Source organism: Panthera onca, chromosome B1 (genome assembly GCF_046562875.1).
Source record: "Panthera onca isolate mPanOnc1 chromosome B1, mPanOnc1 haplotype 2, whole genome shotgun sequence".
In the NCBI taxonomy this organism is placed as follows: Eukaryota; Metazoa; Chordata; class Mammalia; order Carnivora; family Felidae; genus Panthera; species Panthera onca.
The window spans coordinates 72482533-72501800 of record NC_138342.1 but is presented as its reverse complement, the minus strand read 5'-3'; the positions used below and the strand labels follow the sequence as shown (position 1 = coordinate 72501800).

The 19268-nt window shown below is 40.8% G+C and overlaps 1 protein-coding gene across 1 annotated transcript in view; it reads right to left on the bottom strand.

Moving 5' to 3' along the window:
- Positions 1-18862, bottom strand: part of PKD2 (polycystin 2, transient receptor potential cation channel) — a 54064-nt gene extending 35202 nt beyond the window's left edge. Inside the window, exons 1-2 of the mRNA XM_078445926.2 lie at positions 18153-18862; positions 10380-10493 (exon numbers count right to left, since the gene is read on the bottom strand). Coding sequence (XP_078302052.2) covers positions 10380-10493; positions 18153-18753 — 715 coding nt within the window. The 5' untranslated portion in view covers positions 18754-18862. The remainder of the gene's footprint in view (positions 1-10379; positions 10494-18152) is intronic.
- Between the last annotated feature and the right edge of the window lie 406 nt (positions 18863-19268).

The following is a 19268-nucleotide window of genomic DNA, read 5'->3' as shown; positions in this document are numbered from 1 at the left end:
GCCTTCATTAAACGTTCTTTAATTACCACTTTGAGTTTTCCATCCCTTTCCTTGCAGGATGATAACACAGACACATCTTCCTCCCATCTACCTATCAAATCTTGTATGGAACCCTCTAAACTCAAGCTATACTCCTTCCATAAAGATTTTCTGATTATATCAGCTCATTCTGAATGGTCCTAGAGGGAGGTAGGAGGATTAGGTTACAGGAGATCAAAGATTGAATCCTGGCCTGCCTGCTGTCTACTATGTGAACTATGCAAGCTGCTTAAATTTTCTGAGCTTCAGCTTTGTTTTCTGTAGGATGGGGATAACTAGCTACCCCACAGGAGTTTTTGGTGCTTAAATAAAAATAATAACTAAAAATTACCCAATACAGTGGCTGACACTTAAATATCCAACAGTGGTGGTTCTTCCTCCTTAATCAGCTTGCTGTAACACCTGCATTAAAAATTTCAGTATTTGAACAAGGAGACGGCTGTCTTACACTGGACTCTAGCAACTGCATGTGTAATACACTCTAATTCCTATAACTAGCTGACAAAAAGCTTCAAGAGGAAACACTTCCCTTTTATAATTCTTTTGACCATAGTTCTAAATATCCAACAAGTGATTAACACTTAGCTGATTCTGTAATAATCTTAAGGCATCGTAAAATGCATTTTATTTTATTTATCTATTTTTTAAAGTTTATTGATTTATTTTGAGAGAGGGAGAGAGTGTGAGCAGAAGGGCAGAGAGAGAGAGAGAGGGGATCCTAAGCAGGCTCATGAATCGTGAGATCATGACCTGAGCTGAAATCAGGAGTCAGATGCTTAATCAACTGAGCTACCTAGGTGCCCCATAAAATGCATTTTAAAACCTTGCATTAAATGATCACTAAATACCTATCAAATCTTGTATGGAACCCTCTAAACTCAAGCTATACTCCTTCCATAAAGATTTTCTGATTATATCAGCTCATTCCGAATGGTCCTAGAGGGAGGTAGGAAGATAACTTACAGGTTATCCCTGTAATCCCTTCACTAAAAGGGGGATTAAGTGCTATTTAATAAAATCTCTTCCTCATATAGTTCCCTTCTCCACCTGAGCAGCATAGATAATTAAGATTATTTAAAAAGAGGAGCAGATAATAGTGATTCAAACATAAGTGTGTTTTAGAGTCCACCTCGAGCAGTCAGTGGATCAGCAAATACATACAATCATGCGGCGTATCTATTTTATCTGGAGGGAAAGGAATGTTTTCCAGTCCCCTTAGTTTTAGACTCCCTCACCTGTCCTCCTGCAACCCACAAATTAGGGTAAGAACATTCCTCTTCAAGTGCTCCATGACTTGCCACCTCTCAAAACTGTACTGGGCCACAGTTAAGGGTTTAGACTTTTAATCCATTCATATTTATGGGACAGAGTGCTTATGAAGATAAGCAAGGTGTGATCTCTGTCCTCAAGAAGAGAAGCTAATAAGTATCCCTGGGAAGAGCATTGTCCAGCCAGCTCCCATAGAGGGATGGACAGGGTACAATAAACTCTACAGAAGCTTTCTGTGGATCCAGAGACAGCTGAGGGAACAAAGCTGATATGATGCTAAAGAAAAGAAGTGAAGGATCCCCGAAGCTGAATAAAAAATTATTAAGTTGATTTTTTCAGTTAACTTGAAATTTGAATTTGCTTTGGATTGACTGATTAATATAGATCATTCTCAAATTTTTTACCTGTGGGTTTTATTGTTTAAAAAGATTTATGACAGATGATTTAAACATTTTGATGTATAAATATGCAATAGTTCTCTATGTATATAAATGTGAGTATTTTAGCCACTGATTAAACATTGTAGCTCTCTTACTTTCCTATATTGTTAATATCGATTGCTTTTGAAATTCTCAGGACCTGTATGAAATTTCACGCTTCACTAAAAGGGAAGTGATGCGTCCCCTTGACTATTTAGCACTATCTGTCAGACATCTAGAGAAACAATGCCATCTAGCTTTGAAGGGATGATTATTCTAACACATTGAATCAGCGAATATTAACTCAGCTCCTCCCTTGTACCAGGCCCTGGGATAATCCATGGGATATCTTTTTTATTTTTTAATTTTTTTTTTTTTGAGAGAGAGAGAGAGAGAGAGAGAGAGGAAAGACAGAGACAGAGAGCACCTACAAGTGTGTGCCCACAAGTGGGAGTGGGGCCAGAGGGAGATGGAGAGAAACTCAAGCAGGCTCCACCCTCAACACAGAGCCCAATGCGGGGCTCCGTCTTACAACCCTGAGATCATGACCGGAGCTGAAATCAAGAGTCAGATGCTTAACCAACTGAGCCACCCAGGCACCCTCTCCATGGGATATCTCTGAGAGACAGCTTCATACACTCCAGGAGTCAGCTGTACCATGAGTCCATATTAGGAAAAGTTCTGTGTTAGTGAGCAAGAAGTACTAGCAAACAAGACAGAGAGTGAAAATGGGCAAAGCTGTCAACATTTTGTAAGAGCACCTATGTGGCATCTCTGAGATGTGCCTAAGAGCATCCCTTTCGCCCTCTCTGTGCTGAGGGAGACAGGTGCATAAACCAGTCTGGCAATCCAAGGTGAGGATTGCAGTGAAAGAGGTGGGCCTGGACTTCAGCACAGCTCAGGGAGGTGGGATAGTTGATAAAGGCTTCTCACTGGATCTGCCTCTTGAGCTGATCTTAAGGGATGAGGAAGAACTGAACAGACCAAGAAGGTGACAGCCTAGGTCAAGGCCTTTCTGAGACTCACAGTGGTGTGGTGTGGTTGAAGTAACAGAAGTCATAGGGAGTGGCAGGTCCGAAGAAGGTAAGCAAAGACTGTATAATGTCTTTATTATGTAAAGATTTTAAACTTTATCTTGAAACTGAGGGATTATAGCATGTTAAATGGAAGAGTGACCTGGGTTAATCTGGTTTCAGAGACCGTAATCTGGAGCAGTGCCTGGGAGTCCTAAAAGTCCAGATATTAGATACTAAACAATGTTGTCTAAGGTCACTGAGTCATCTTAAAACTTAAATAAATCTTGTCACTTCTCTACTTAAAAAACCCAGCTTTCCACTGTAAACCCCTTACAAAGCCTACCAGACCTATAGGGTCTGGCCCCTGACCACCTTTCCATCCTTATCTGATAGTACTCTCTTTAGTAACTGTCTTCAGTTTCTGGAATGTTCTGAGCTTTTTCCTGCCTCAGAACCTTCACTCATAAAGTTCTCTCTGCATCTGACTGGCTCCCACTCTTAATTTAGGTCCCAGAGAGGCCTTGTCTGTAGGGGAATCCTCCTCCCCGATTGTCTTGTTTCATATTACTTCTGCATTTAAGGGCAGGGCCTAAATCTGTTTTTAATTAAATTACTGAACAGTTGACTGAATGAATAAATGAATAATCCAGGACAGAGATGATAAAGGTTAAAATAGGAACAACAGTGATGTATGAAGGAAGGCAGATTCGAGAGGCACTAAAGAGGAAAAATGAGAAAAGTGAGGGAAAGCATCTAGAATGATGTGTAGCTTTGGGGAGAGGCATCATGTGGGTAATGTTCACATTAACTCAGAGAGAACATGAGTGAAACAAGTTTGGATGGGGAGGATGATGGGTTCAGGGTTAGGAATGTTAAGGATGAGATTGCTAGGAGATACACCAGTGGAGATGCCTGATAGAGAAGTTGGCACAATTTTTGTAGTTCATGAGCAAGGTCTAGGGGGGACCTGGAGTCACCGGCATCAAGTACCAGTTGAGAATGTGGAAAAGACCCCCGAAGAGAAAGCCAAAGATCCAGTTGCAGAGAATACACTGGCTAAACACATTTCATAAGGAAAAAAACTAAAAGTGAATAGAGCAAGGAGAAACACAGAAAGAGAGGGACTCCTAGAAGCCAAAGAGAAGCTTCTAGAAAGCCAAATGCCATGCGACCAAATCCCAGAAAAACCTGAAAAGAGCTCTAAAATTTGGCAATTAAGAGGTCCCTAAGTGGGGTGCCTAGGTGGCTCAGTCAGTTGAGTGTTTGACTCTCAATTTCAGCTCAGGTCATGATCTCATGGTTTGTGAGTTTGAGCCCCATGTTGGGCTTTGCGGTGACAGTGCGGAGCCTGCTTGGGATTCTTTTCCCCACTTCCTCCCCGCCCCCCGCGCCCCCCCCCCCCCCCGCCCCGCCTCCTCTGCTCCTCCCTTGCTTGTGCTTTCTCTCAAAATAAACTAAAAAAAAAAAAAAAAAAAAAGTCCCTAAGTGACTTTGGTGAGGCCTTTCAAGAAGTATAGGTGAGACCACAGAATAAACAAGAGAGGTGAAAAAACATTACTAAAACCTCCAAATATTTTAATCCAGTTTTGGTTAAAATTTGAAGGAAATTGTAAGTAACACACTGAGATGGAAATCTTTGAGGGATAAAGGCTGACACAGGTGCTTTTGCGAATGACTATACTGAGCTCGGATTACTTCTTCTTTTGAAACAAAAGAGAAAGATATGTAGTATTAATAAATGTTATCACAAAGACATAAAGAAGAGAAAGCTATGCACATGGAGTACAGACTATGTATAAATTAATATTTATAGAAGAATAAATACACATTTCTTGTCATGTGGTTTTTGCTCAATTTACTGAAAAGGACAGAGAGCTTTGTGGGCATAGGCAGTCTTTAACAGTTACTTTCCATGGACTACAGCCTGTGATCTTAGGACTGAATATGTTTGCTGTGAGAAGCTGTTGGAATGTTTGTCACCGGAAATTGAACTAGCTTCCCACCAATGTGATGATTAACCCATGGCCTTTGATTTCCCTGACCTAGTTATCAACAGTGAGTCTCCATGGATTCTCTTGCAATGAGGATAACTATCTTGATTAGACAACAATCTTTGCAAGATTTTTACAAGTAAAATAAAATATTCATTTCCTTTTTATTGAAATATAATTGACATATAATATAGTATAAATTTAAGGTGTACAATGTGTTGATTTGATACTATTCATTTAATTTCTTAAGAATTTTTTAATTTTAGGGGCGCCTGGGTGGCTCAGTTGGTTAAGTGTCCGACTTCGGCTCAGGTCATGATCTCACCGTTCATGAGTTTGAGCCCTGTGTCAGGCTCTGTTCTGACAGCTCAGAGCCTGGAGTTTGCTTTGGATTCTGTGTCTCCCTCTCTCTCTGCCCCTCCCCTGCTCATGCTCTGTCTCTCTCTCTGTCTCTCAAAAATAAATAAATATTGAAAAAAAAAATTTTAATAAAAAAATTTAAAGAAGCATTTTTTAATTTTAGTTTTTTTAGTATACTAGAATATCTTCTTCCAGAGAAAAAGAAATGGAGACACACAAATTACTTCTTAGAAGGGCTCTTCCTGTCCTAGGATACATCATGCTATTTTAGGACTATGTTGTTTATTTCTCCAATTTCAATACTTCTTTGGACACTGGTGAGTTTAAAGTTAAAGACTTTCTCACAATAACTGATTACATTTTCTACTCTATAAAATATGTTCTATTTTCTACTCTGTAAAATATTTACTGAGGTCTTGGTGTTTTTCTCAGTGACTTGTGGGTTACAAATGTGGTAAGGTATTAACCCTTTGTAATATTTCTTGTAAATATTCTTTACAATTGTTTTCTGCCTTTTAATCTTATCTATTTCTTTGACATGTACAAATACTACATTTCTATGATGCTAACTCAACTAACATTTCTTTATGATTTCCATTATAATGTCTAAACACAGGAAATTTGAGAAACTTCAAAGACTGGAGGGAGCAGAAAAAAAGAAGAGGCAAATGTATTTTTATCACAGATTCACCAAAGACTTTTTTTTGCCATTTCCAAAGATCTTTAATAATATTTATTCCTTTCCTTAACTTTAGCATCTAAGTCACACAAAGAAATACTCTTACTATTTATAACAGTAACCCATATAAAAATAAGTACTTTGATGGTAGATTCATAGCAACCTTAGGTTTCAGTAAGAATAAATTCTAAATTACAGAGAAAATAGGATTACCTAGTCCCCATGTTATTTCTCTCCTCTGGGTTTATTCAGACTGATTTTAAAGATACAAGGGTTTAGAACTAACACTGATAAAATGGAAGATAACCTTTGAGGGACACTTAGGGGCTCCAAATAAATGCTCAATTAGAACCTATACTTCTTAGAACCTACTGATGAAAGAGTTCGGCCGTGGTCAACGATCTCTGGGAAGAATTTTGCTTTTACTATTCTCACATGATAGTACCTAGGATCTTTTGGTGTATTATTCCCAACCTGCACAAAATCTTTCAAAATAAGTATTTCACAGATACAGGAAGGTTAAATAACTTAGTTCAAGCTTACCTAGTATATAAGTAGTGGAGCTGGAATTTGAACTCAGACCTCTGTTGATGCAAAAAAAAAAAATCTATACTTTTCCTACTGTGTCAAGCTGCCTTCCAGATCCCTATCTATTTCATATCAAGAGCTTCCCATGTGCAAGGCATAGGGCTAAGTACATTCTCTCATATACCCACAAAGTAATGAGTTTGATATTATTGGCCTTCTGATACTGATACTGTTGGCAAGATTTTAAAACTAGTAATTAAAGAGATGGTTTCTGAGCAATGGGGAAAGGGTTCAATCACTAGGAGCCAGTAAGGCATTGCTAGGAATAAATCATGTCTGCTTATCTCATTTCCTTTTTGATTCGGCCAACAGCTGATAGCAGAAGAATGATGGAGTTATTCAGACGGGCATTAATAAGAAAAAGTCTTTCTTATTAACCTATTTCTTGAACATTCTGACCTATATGATAATATAATTCAGTGAACTCCACTCAAAGAGCTTTCACTAATGGATGATGCTCTTAGATCAAACTTTTTTTGATTTATTATTAATTAATCAGGATAAGAGCATGGATGATATCAACTCTATTGATCCAGTGAAGCCAAGAGGAACAGCTGATACTGACATGAATGACTCCAGATCCAAGATAATTTCAACAGATTGGAATGATAAGCAGGTGCTAATAAGATGGAATTTAACAGAGCTGAAAGGGGAGTCCTTTCAGGACTCTGTTCCAGGAAGAAGTGTTCAAATACTAGCTGGGGAACACAGTGATTTATAGTTTGGGGGGAAGAGACTGAGGAATCATTTACGTGAAGGGTCAGGTGATGGGAGGGCGCAGGAGCCACAGCTTTGTATCTGAATAAGGACACTCATAGTCCCACTTTTTCCATTCTTTCATCATGAGGCTCCTACTATACTTTCTTTCTTTTAAAGTTTATTTATTTGAGAGAGACAGAGACAGTGCAAGTGGGGAAGGGGCAGAGAGAGAAGGAGAGAGAATCCCAAGCAGGTTCGGAGCTGTGCAGAGCCTGACATGGGGCTAGAACTCACAAAACTGTGAGATCATGACCTGAGCTGAGTTGGATGCTTAATGGACTGAGCCAACCAGGCAGGAGCTACTGTACTTTCAAAGGGACCTGATAAACAGAACATGTGCAGGGGGAATTTCTATCGTGTGGGTACTCAAAGGCATATCACCAATGACATGATTAACAGTTAAAGGAACTGAAAAGGTTTAACCTAGAGGCGACTTAAGGGAGACTTGAATGGCTGTCTCCAAACTTCTGATAGGCTAAATTGGAGAACTTGGTAAAGGTACTTGGTAAAGGTGGGCTTGGAGGGGGCACTGAGAGAGGAAGTTAGACAGCAGTAGACTTGGCTTCATATAAGGAAGAACATTCTAACATAGCCATAGAAAAATGAAATGAATTATTTAAAAGAAGTAAGTCCCTTAACTTGAAACTGTTACTCAATCAGACATAGGATGCCTGACCACTTGAGAGGAACGCTGGAGTGCAATTTTAGCATTCAGTGGAGGTTTGATCATATGGTTGCTAAGATCCCTTCTTAACCAGAGATTCTACAATATTCTGAAAATAAAACTTTGCCTATGTAAAATATGTAGCTACTGGTATAAGAAAAAAATGTGATTAGTGTGAAAAGGAACAACAAAGCTTTAAAAATTCTAAAATAAACAAGAGAACCCTAATTATATGCCTTAAGGCATGTTTCCTAAAACTCTAGCTATTTGGTTTATCTATCTGGCCTAGATCCCAAACTTGTCAGTGCATCTGAAAACTCACTTCTCTGGGACACATCTAGAAGGCTCTGATTTAGCAGATCTGGGCAAACGGCAATTAAAAAAAAAATTCTCTTGGTGATTCTGATGCTCAAGCAGTTGGTGTGGGCTGGGGGAGGGGGGTGGGCACAGAAAACCTAGACTTACTTATAGGGATACTTACATTTTGCATAAGACATATATGTATGTATGTGTCTATGTCATGCTTAAAAAAACTTAACAATGATCCCAATCAACCTGTTAATATTTAAGGCCACTGTAGTTTAATATTTAAGCTCCTATGCAGGGAGCAAAATCTCCTTCAATATTCTAAGCTCTAACAGCTTAGAACATAAAAGTTAAAGATACCACATCTCTGCCTTTACAACTCTTATTGTAATGAATAGATCTTTTCAGGCTTTTCAGCATTTCTATCATAGACAGAATGTTTTAAAAAGTAATGACAGGGGTGCCTGAGTGTCTCAGTCAGTTAAGTGTCCAACTCTTGATTTCAGTTCAGGTTATGATCTCGCTGTTTTTGAGTTCAAGTCCCCAGTTGGGCTCTGGCACTGGCAGCATGGAGCCTGCTTGGGATTCTCGCCCTCTGCCCCTCCCCCACTCGCGTTCTCTCTCTCTCTCTCTCTCTCTCTCTCTCTCTCTCTCTCTCTCCTCTCTCTCCCTCTCTCTCAAAATAAATAAACTTAAAAAATAAAAATAAAAAATAATTAATGACATTTCCTTTCTAAACAAGTAACAGAAAAAAACCAAGAAGATGGATGTTGTTGACACATACAAACTTTGTAGCTTAAATAACTTCTTTTTTGCTTAAGTTCCCACTTGGAAATGCAAAGTCTCAGAAAATATAAAAAGAAGTCATTCCCTGTTAAAGCTCATCAAGAGCTGACTAGCATTAATAAAAACTGTGTGTGGGAATAGTAAATAAATCAGTATTCAATTTCTTTTTTTTTTTTTAATTTTTTTTTAATGTTTATTCATTTTCTGAGACACAGAGACAGACAGAGCATGAGTGGGAAAGGGGCAGAGAGAGGGAGACACAGAATCCAAAGCAGACTCCAGGCTCTGAGCTGTCAGCACAGAGCCGGATGTGGGGCTCAAACTCATGAACTGCGAGATCATGACCTGAGCCGAAGTCGGACGCTCAACTGACTGAGCCACTCAGGCGCCCCAATCAGTATTCAATTTCTTAAAATTACAACTGAAACTTAAATGTTTCCTCAATCCTTTATGTTCAACTTAGAAACCTTTTTTATTCTTTTTATATAAATCTGATAAATTCAAAAAACTTTTTGCACTTAGTCAACTGAATTCAAGGTGGTCAATTTTAATGTACTAGGAATGGCATTATCAAACTGTTGATTAAATTTTGATTTTTTCCATATACAAAGAAGGGGAGTCCTTTCAAGATTGGCGTTAATTTTTCAGCATTTCTAAGTGTGCACGATAAGAATGAACTCCTTTCCCAGGAGTATGGTAAGAGGTCCCGGTTGCCATAAATCTGCTTCCTTGTCTGTTCTCATAAAGGGCTTTCGAGAGAACAGGACAGGACTCCCATCATTCAGTCCTCTTTGATTGAAAAGATAAAACCCATTGTCTATGACCTTCTGGACTCTGAAGCAAATGGTTTCTAAGACTTGTTTCTGGCTAAGGCTGGACTCCCCTCCTTTCCCCAAGGACGCATGGACATATGAAAGAAGAGAAGAAAGAGGTGAGTCTGTAGTAAGTTTCCTTAGAGTACATGTCCAGTGCTCATTGAAGATTTGGAAGATATTAAGAACTAAATGAAGGAACCCACACAACAAACATATCAAAATCCAAAAGACTGGGACTTTTAAATATGTATATGTATATCCATAAAAGCAGTATTAGGTGACATTGTTTGTATTTCCTGAAAGTTACACTTGGAAAGCCGTTTTGCTAAAAATAATTCTTATGTAGACTTTACATTAACTGATGTAAAAATAGTGACTGTGTATTTACCAGGAAATCTAATACAAAAATCCTTTTACTTGGTTTCTTGGTGTCTGGCAGTTTGCGAGATGCGTGTCATAGTGAAAATGGTCACAACTGGCAATGAACTGGCCAATCAGATAATGCTGAATTTTAATTAATGTTTACCAGAGGAGAGAGGAGGGCTTTACTAAATTCTAAATTGAAATTGAAAACAGAGAACTCCTGAATTAACCCCTCTGATGCATACACAATTCCCTTCAATTATAGTTTTGACAGGTCAAATATTTTCAAAACTTTTCTTTTAGTAGGAGAAAATGTTCTACTTACAAATGCATAAGACTATGAGAAAAAGGAGGTATGTGGCCAGTTCCCGTAAAACACTTTTAAGATACTTCTCACGGTTAGTGTTGCTTTCTTCCATGAGTCTTGTTCCCCAGAGACCTTTAAAATAATGAAAAATATGACATTTTATTTTTCAAATAATGAATGGCAGAAAAAACATATAAAATAAATAGCATAACCTTTAAGGGAGATTCTCCTGCACTTTTCTTGGCATGCTCTGAATGTAACTGGGAAATTGTTTAGCAGGAGTGCCTTTTACTTTAGAATATATCAACCTCTACTGTCCCCCCAAATATGCAAATCACAAGGCGACAATCTGATCATTGTCTAAACTCCCAATCCTATTAGAAAATGGCTTAATAAAAATTTAGGAAGAGAACAGGAAATGAGGGCAGCCTAGAAGAGCAGATTAAATACTTGTGCAAACACATCACCTCTTCCTGTGTGGGGGGAGGACGCAACCTGGCAATTATCCTATTACTGAACCGTTAGTACATGATGTAACTGCATGGCACATGATACCTTTCAGGTCACCCTGATGAAAAGAAGGGCTGCCTGGACCATCATTTCACTAGGGGAATATCCATTTAACTTCTAGCACGCTGGCATAAAATCTCTCTACTCTGTACCCATCTTTGTCCTTAAGAAACTCAATGCTGACTGACTACACTAAACATGCTAAGCTTAACAGATTTTTAAAATGCTAATTAACATATCATCTTTAAATTAAAAGCAACAATCATCCAACTTCTCTCTCTCTCTCTTTGGAGAAAGAGTAAAATCAGCAACCATGTTCCACATTTTAGCAGATGGAAAAAGTGTTCGGCTGGCTGAGTGGGATGACATAACCCTCCGTGAGCTTGCTGGAGGCAGTTACCGCAGTTTTGGACTCAGCCAGCAGAGAGACATGGTGGCCATCCAAAACCCCCATTAATGAACAGTGTGGTAAAGTCACATTTCTGGTTACTTGGAAGAGACTTAGTATTTTCCAAAAAAGACAAACTTCTCAATCCTCTCAGTTAGATTAGGTCGGCTATGAATGGCAGCCAACCTGGCCCCTGCATTCTGCCTTACACTCCTATTCCACAGACTTGAACCCCTTCAGTCACTGAAACTCACACAGCCACTGGAGCCACCATGACACCACACAGAGAACAGGGAGAAACGGTATCCAGGCTTTTACTTCATAAAAATGACTTCATCACTAGTGTTTATGTATTTTTTAAGTCTTAGAATAATACATTAATTTTACTCCTAAATTTGGATATTTCATTTCCTTTTCTTTTTTCTCTCAAATTTCCTTTAGGAAAATCAACATCGGAATTCAAAGACACTGTGTTACGCATCACAGGTTTCAACACACGGAAAGTGGAGCATGACTTATGACCAGGTTTGCTTCTGCCAAGATCTGGTAGTTGTCAGGGAATTACTCACTCAGAAGAAATGCAGCAAGCAGAATGTTTGTTCGCTCAAACTCTATCATATTTAAAAATTATTACAAATTTAGATGACATGGAAAATTACAACTCAGAATAACACAGAGGCAGCCAAATATTAGGCTCAGTAGCCCTGGATGCAATCACACTCTTTCTTTGGATATATTTCTTTTGGAGGCCAGACCTAAAGTATACACATAAGTAGGGATTACTAGTCTCTTTATCTAATCAGGAAAGATTGTTGTCTTGCCTCACTTGGTTAGTGATTTCACTCTTTCCCATGGTTTATAAACAATTATGCACTAAGGAATAGTCACAGTTCTTAATATTTACAAATGGTATTGCGACCTATAAATAGAAAAACCAAACTCCCATCAAATTTTATTCAAGCTAAACTTGCAAGAGCCTATCGCAATTTAATTCTAGCCCTCAAATGAAATATTTCAAATAAAAAGAAACAAAGTCCCCTTATTTATATTTTAATATACTTTATGCATTTGATTGACTTTTTCTAAGAGTCTACTTCCTCAAATGCTTATTGCTTTAAAAATTTCATCCAATTCCCTCACTGGGTGTGTATATAGGGTCTGTCTGAGGACACAGGGACCTGTTTATATTCTGATGGGTGAGAAATGGCTACATCCACAAATAGAAAATAATTGCTGTCTTGTAACCAACTACTTCCATGTTTAGCACAGCTGATAAAATAAGAATAAAGACAGAGCTCATGTCCCAAATGGCAGCATTCTTCAGAATCAGCTGTTGTCTTTTCCCACAATTGGCCCAGCTACAGAGGGAATACCTGCCTGGCATTTTAGGTACTCACGCTCAGTACATAAAATGTCTCCAGCTGTTAGGGAGAACATGCTGTGAGGGGGACAATCAGACAATATCCAACTTCTCTCATGTTTAAGAAGGCACTTATTCAACTTCAGAGCCCAAAATTGGAGCACTTTATCTAAACAGTGTATATTCCCCTGGGCAGTGGTACTGATATGAATATAGGGGAACTCTGAGATGGAGAATCCAAAACACCAAAGGTGTCTCAAACATAAATAACTGTGAAAAAAATGTCATTGTTGCAACTGTCTTATTCACATACTTCCAAAACCTTTTTATTTTGCAATATATAAAAAAAAAAAAATCACAAAGAGAGAATGACATAATGAACTCCTCATATTCTTATGTATCTCTGACTCAGCTTCAACAATTATCAACTCAATGCCAACTTTGATTCATCTAAACCCTCACCCATTCCTCTGAATTTTGAAACTAATTCCAGCTATCATGTCATTTCATCCTGAATATTTCAGTTCTATGGTTATAGGACTCAGTGTGGATCATTTGCCTTACACTAACCCCATCCCATCGGAAATACACTGAATGCTCATGACTCATTGATCATGACAATGAGGAATAATGAGGAATAATGTGGAATTTTGGAGTCGGCTGTGTTCAAATGAGGGCTGTGAGATCTTATCTGACATCATGAGCTCCATTTCCTCATCTGAAAATGGGGTAAGACTACCTCTTTGTGGGGTTGCTCTGGGAATTACAATATTATGTGTAAAGCACATAAAGTGCTTGGAAGAGGCCTGTCTACAGCTCCAGAAACAGGTACAAATCTGAAAAAATGTCCTACTTCTGACATCTAGTTGGTCTAAATTTCAGAACAGTGTAAATGCCCAAATCCATATGAATTTGGATTTCACTGTGAATAGCCTGACCAAATTCTCACTGCATTTATATCATAAAAGAATCCTGTTCTTTTGTGCTTAGATACATGTGGGCTTTGTTTAGGAAGACAAACGCAATCCTTCCTAATAGTTACTTGAATTTCATGGCCACCTTTAAAATGGGAAGTGATGGGTGCCTAAGTGGCTCAGTCAGTTAAGCATCTGACTCTTGATTTTGGCTTAGGTCATGATCTCATGTTTGGTGAGTTCGAGCTCCATGTTGTATTCTATGTTGATAGCGTGGAGCCTACTTAGGATTCTCTCGCTCTCTCTCTCTCTCTCTCTCTCTGCCCCTCCCCCACTTGTGTTCACCCTCTCCCTCCCTCTCAATAAATAAACATTAAAAAAAAGAATAAAATATTTTTAAAAAAAGGAAGAGACTTTTTACTACTATTGGGCCATTTAATATAGAAGATTCAGTTGCTACCTTATTTGATACTGACTCCTGAATCTTGAATTCTTAGCCTTCTCCTGAGGTCCAGACAAGCAGATACCACAGATAACAGCCAGCTCCACCGTATATCCCACAGATAGTTCATACTCATATGCCCCATGCACTGAGATTTTTCTTTGTCTAGAAACCTACTTGCCCTGTTTGAGTTAATGGTATCAAGCCAGAAACATAGGTTTCATCCTAAAACAGGCCCTTTTCTTAACCCTCATATGGAATTGGTCCACAATTCTGATGGCTTCCGTCTGTCTCCAGGCCAGCTTCCCTCTATCCCAGTTCACATGCCTTGGATGCAGCCTTTTCACCCCTCTGTCTCTTGCTTAAGCCTCTCCTGACCTATTCTCCCACCAACCAGTACTATGCGCCTCACCCCATTCTCTACATTCTTGCTAGAATCATCTTCAGATTGACATGTAAAGCCCTCAAGAGCTCTAACTTTTTAGAGGGAAAGTACCAAGAAGCTACAGGCTTGCTTGGTCTTACTTCTGCTATTTTTTCCCTCCTTAAATTCTCCCCTCATCCTTCAAAATGTTAACTCAAGTTTCACTTCCTCTGACCTCTCCAGGTAAAGCTGGCCCTCTCTTCATTGGGTCCCTTCCAAACCTGACACCTGGCATTGCAATTATTTACTTACATCTGTTTCCCCTACTAAACTGAGCTCTTTGAGAGTTGGGCGAATGATAATTCACCTTTGTATTCCTAGTACCCACTACAAAGGAGACTCTCATCAAATGTTTGTTGATTGCCCAAATTCTGTTACTAGCATAACCTTTCCACAAACCCCACAGTAGCAACCCTCCCTCAAAAAATTCTCCACAGCTATGGAAATACAAAATCTCATTTGTTCAAAATTATAGTGCAAATAACAAAAGGAAGAAGTGATAGAGCGAGGTTTAGATTAAAAACAAAGGGAAAGTCACAATAGCCAAAAGGTGGAAACAACCCATGTGTTGATCAACTAATGAATGGATAAACAAATGTGTTGTATACATACAATGGAATATTATTCATTTATCAAAGGGAATGAAATTTGGATACATGCTACAATATGGATAAATCCTGAAAACATTACGCTAAGTGAAATAAGTCAGGCACTAAAGGACAAATATTATATGATTCCACTAATATGATGTACCTACATTAGAAAAATTCAGAGACAAAGTAGAACAGAGGTCACCAGGAGCAGGGGGATGTGGTAATTGGTAGAGTTTCTGTTTGAAATGATGAAAAAGTTCTGGAAATGGACAGTGATCATACAACATAGTGAATGGGAGAGGAGGCATCTATTTCTTATAGTAGCTTAGCCTACCCTGACCAATACAATCAGTACTTTAGGATTTCTCTAGGAAAACAAAAACCCCAAACCCCAAGCATAGGTGTTTAAAATAACAAACAGGAAATGACTTTACCAGGTTGATACATCCATAGAACACATTCAACTCTGGAAATTCAGAAAATTTGATAACTCATGCAAAGTATCAGATTTTATTTTTGCTCTAAAGATTTTGAAGAAAAAAAAAAAGTAAGCAAGACCAGTGAGGATGTCTTTAAGTTTGGGGGCAGTCTTTAAATCTTTCAGCCATCTTTCACTGCCTTTGGTCCAGATCTTTACCACTTCTTCACTGGCTGCCTCCTACATGGCCCTCCTGTCTCTCTGTCTCCCTGTGCAAGATCTCCTGCACAGCACACCCCCTGATATTCCCTTTCTGCATGTTCTGGTCCTGTTAAAAACTTGCAACCACTTCCTAATATTTAGGAATAAATTCTCAATTCCTTGGCTGGACACAAGGTGTCCCACAACCAGGCCTCAAACATTTCTTCTTTACTATCCTACTTCTGCTAAGTAGATCTATCTACTGCACAAAGAGCAAAAATGACCATTTGTTGTCCATATTGGATTCATGTCCTTAAAGAACAACACAGAGTATGTTGAAGCTGGAAAAGACTTTGGAGATTAAGTTCAACTCTTCCACTTTATAAATCAGGAACTGAGGCCCAGAAAATCTGAGTGAGTGTATAAAACCACGAAGGCAGGAGACCCCCAGGGAAACTCTAGACCACTCTAAGCTTGAGTAATCTCTCCTACCTTTATAAATTGCAAGTTACTTTCTGCCTTTGATCCTAGGGTACTACTTACATATTGCATGTAAGATTTTTGTCATTGGTATCCATGAGGGGGGAAAAAATCACAACTCATTCATGGTTATTTAGTTTACTTTTCTTGGTTTCTGTCCATAAGAAAATGGTGCTGGTGCTGGTTTAGTTCTTTTGTGTGTGCGAGGGGAGGGGGGTAGGGGGAAGGGAGGCACCTAATGCAGTGCCAATGATTCAACAAATGTCACTTATTTAATAAGTGACAAGTATATGTTTAATTTTTAATATATTTAACATTTAAGAAAATAAAATTTATTCTAAAATTTTCCAAAATTAACATTTTCCTGAGTCTCTTCCCCTACTAATTAGACCATTGACCAGAAGTTCACTATGAGCTTATACATTGTCAACTTTCTTTTTAATTTCTTTAAATTTAAAAAATTTAAAAATTTTTGAAGAAATAAACTTGTATATAAACTCATACAAAGATACATATTTCACTTCATTATATTCTTTTATCGAGTTTATTCAAAGAAGGTTAAATGTGTTATCAGACGCTTAACCTTAGTTAAAAGGATCATGACTTATTATTCATTTGCTTATAAAAAACTTCTCTCACATCAGTGAATATGCACATTTAAAATAAGGTAAAGTAATATATAATTTGTTTGGATACAGTTTTGAACCTTAAAAAGTGTTAGGGCTTTTCACTAACTCACATAGGTTGTTCAAAAAGGATCTTTTGTCACACCATGAGTCAGATTACCTAGCATAAGCACCTACATGAAAGTACCCAAGTGTACACAATTAAAAATTTATGATTTAACTTATATTTATGAAGCACTCACAACATGACAGAGTCATGCTATGCATTTTACAAGTTTCATCTCATTTAATTCTCCCCACTCAAGAACTAAGTATTAAATGATCTCTTCTTAAGAAAAACAAAAATTGGGGATCAGAGAGGATAAGCAGTTTGCTCAAGGTCATAGAGTCAATGTGTGGTGGAACTAGGATGTGGGTAAAGGACTGACTTGGTCTCAATCACATTGCTGTAAAAACACCTGGGTTATTTTGTGCAAGATTTTCAAAACTGACAGGGAAGAGAGGGGAAGAGAAACTTTCAAAAGAACTGAGCATGGAAACTCTTAAAAGTGGAGATTAAAATAATTTGAACGGCGAGAGCAAATGCAACTCTTTTCCAAGGATGCCTCTGACAAAACTTTGCAAAAACAGGATCCTATCTGCTTCTGGAAAATCTGTGTCCTCTAAATAGGCACTGGCAAATCTGAAAATTCCTTTCCTGCCTTTTGGAAAGTTGGGCGCACCGAACTCTGACACATTTACACGCTGCTGGTATCTGGTGACTCCACGGATTTGTTGGAACTTCAAAGAACATTGATTTAATTATTTAGAAACATACTACCAAGTTTTTTAGACAATGTAACTTGTTCTTTGCAACTGTTTCAGAAAAATGCCTAGATTAGAAGTGGCTGCACAACTGTTTTTCTCAGACATTATTTTATTCCGTTTGTGGTGATCTCAACAGCCCGCTCTCCCCAAAACAACTACACACATCACCAAAACATCAGTGACAACTCAGTGACACTCCTCCCATAACTTGGATAACACTACTGTTAACCCTTTCCAGAATGGAATGAGGGGCAATAGGGCATCCAGACCAGTGGAAGCCCCAGATATGCAGTTGCAACCAGTCAGTTGTATCAGAATGTTTTTTCATTCTCTACAAGAAGAAAAATCTCCAGAGGTACCCTTTCATTCTATTACGGCTTTCACGTAGATCCAGCGGTAAAAATGTGCTGACACACCTTCTTCTTTTAGAAGAAGGAGGTATCCCATAAATTTGCACCTACAAGGGCGCAGTGGCGGTCCGCCATGGGTACCGGAAGTAGGGCACAAGTAGCAGAGGTGGGGTACGCGCCTGCAAGGGAGGCGGGGACACAGGAGGGATGCGAGGTGGAGCCCCGGAAAGCCGCCCGCAGCTGGTTTGTGCATCAGCCGCTGCAGGTCGCGCTCTTACCTCGCAGCCCGCGAACCAGCCTCTCGGCCCAGGCCACTCGCGGCGGCTGCCCGTCCAGGGGGAGGTGGCGATGAAGCGGGTCCCCGCCGCCGGCCGGGCTGGGGCTCGGCGGGCCCTGGTCCTCTCTCCGGCGCCGCCTCCCGCTTGGGTGGCCGGTGCCGTGGTAGCCCCCCAGCCCCCGGCCCCGGGCGCCCACGGAGCTCACGGACGAGGAGGCGGCGGACCTCCGGCTGCCCGGGCGCCACTCCACGTCCATCTCCACCACCATTCCTCCTTCCTCGCCTTCCACCTCCTCTTCCTCCTCCTCCTCCTCGGCCTCGAAGCCCGGGTTGTCACGGCTCCATGCCTGCCGCGAGCACGACGAGAGCGGCGGGGAGGGAGAGGCCGAGGCTCCGGCCGGGGGGTCCCGCGCGGCCGCCTGCCGGATACGCTCCATCTCGATCTCCAGGCCCCTCTGCTCGCGGAGGCCGCCCGGAGCGGCGAGGCCGGCGCCCACGGCCGCGCCGCCCGTCATCAGCCGGCCGGGGCCGGCCGCTCGGGCTGCGGGCGGCCGCTTCGGGTCCCCGGGCTGCTGCGGCTGCACGCGGCTGGAGTTCACCATCGCGGTCACTGGCGCCCGGCGCGCCTTCGCCCCGGGCCGCGCTCGGCGCAGCCCGCCGCAGGAGCCATGTTCCTTTCTTCCCGGGGCCCGCCGCCTCCTGCTCCCCGCCCCCGACCTCCCCGCAGTCCCGCGTCCCTCGCCCGCCCCCTCGGCCCGCCTTCCCCTCGCCTCGCCTGGCCCAGCGGCCGCGGCGCGCGGCAGGGGGAGGTGCGAGGAAGCCGCCCCCGCGAACGGCGCGGTTGGCGAGCTGCGCCGGGGCCCACGTTCCAAGTGGAGCCGGCGCCCAGGGCGGGCGCCCACATTCCGTGCGGGTGGAGGGGCTTGGGCAGGGAGGGGGACCTGCGGAGGCGGGGCGGGGAGGGGGGCAGGGCTTCTGGAGCTGTCGCTGCGTGCGTGACCCTGACATAATGCTTGGGTCCCTGTTAACCGCCAGCCCCTTCTGCCTCGATTTACCACATTGGAGAGAGAGAAGAGAGAAAACCATTTTGTGAGATGGTGTGGACCAGCGATATCCA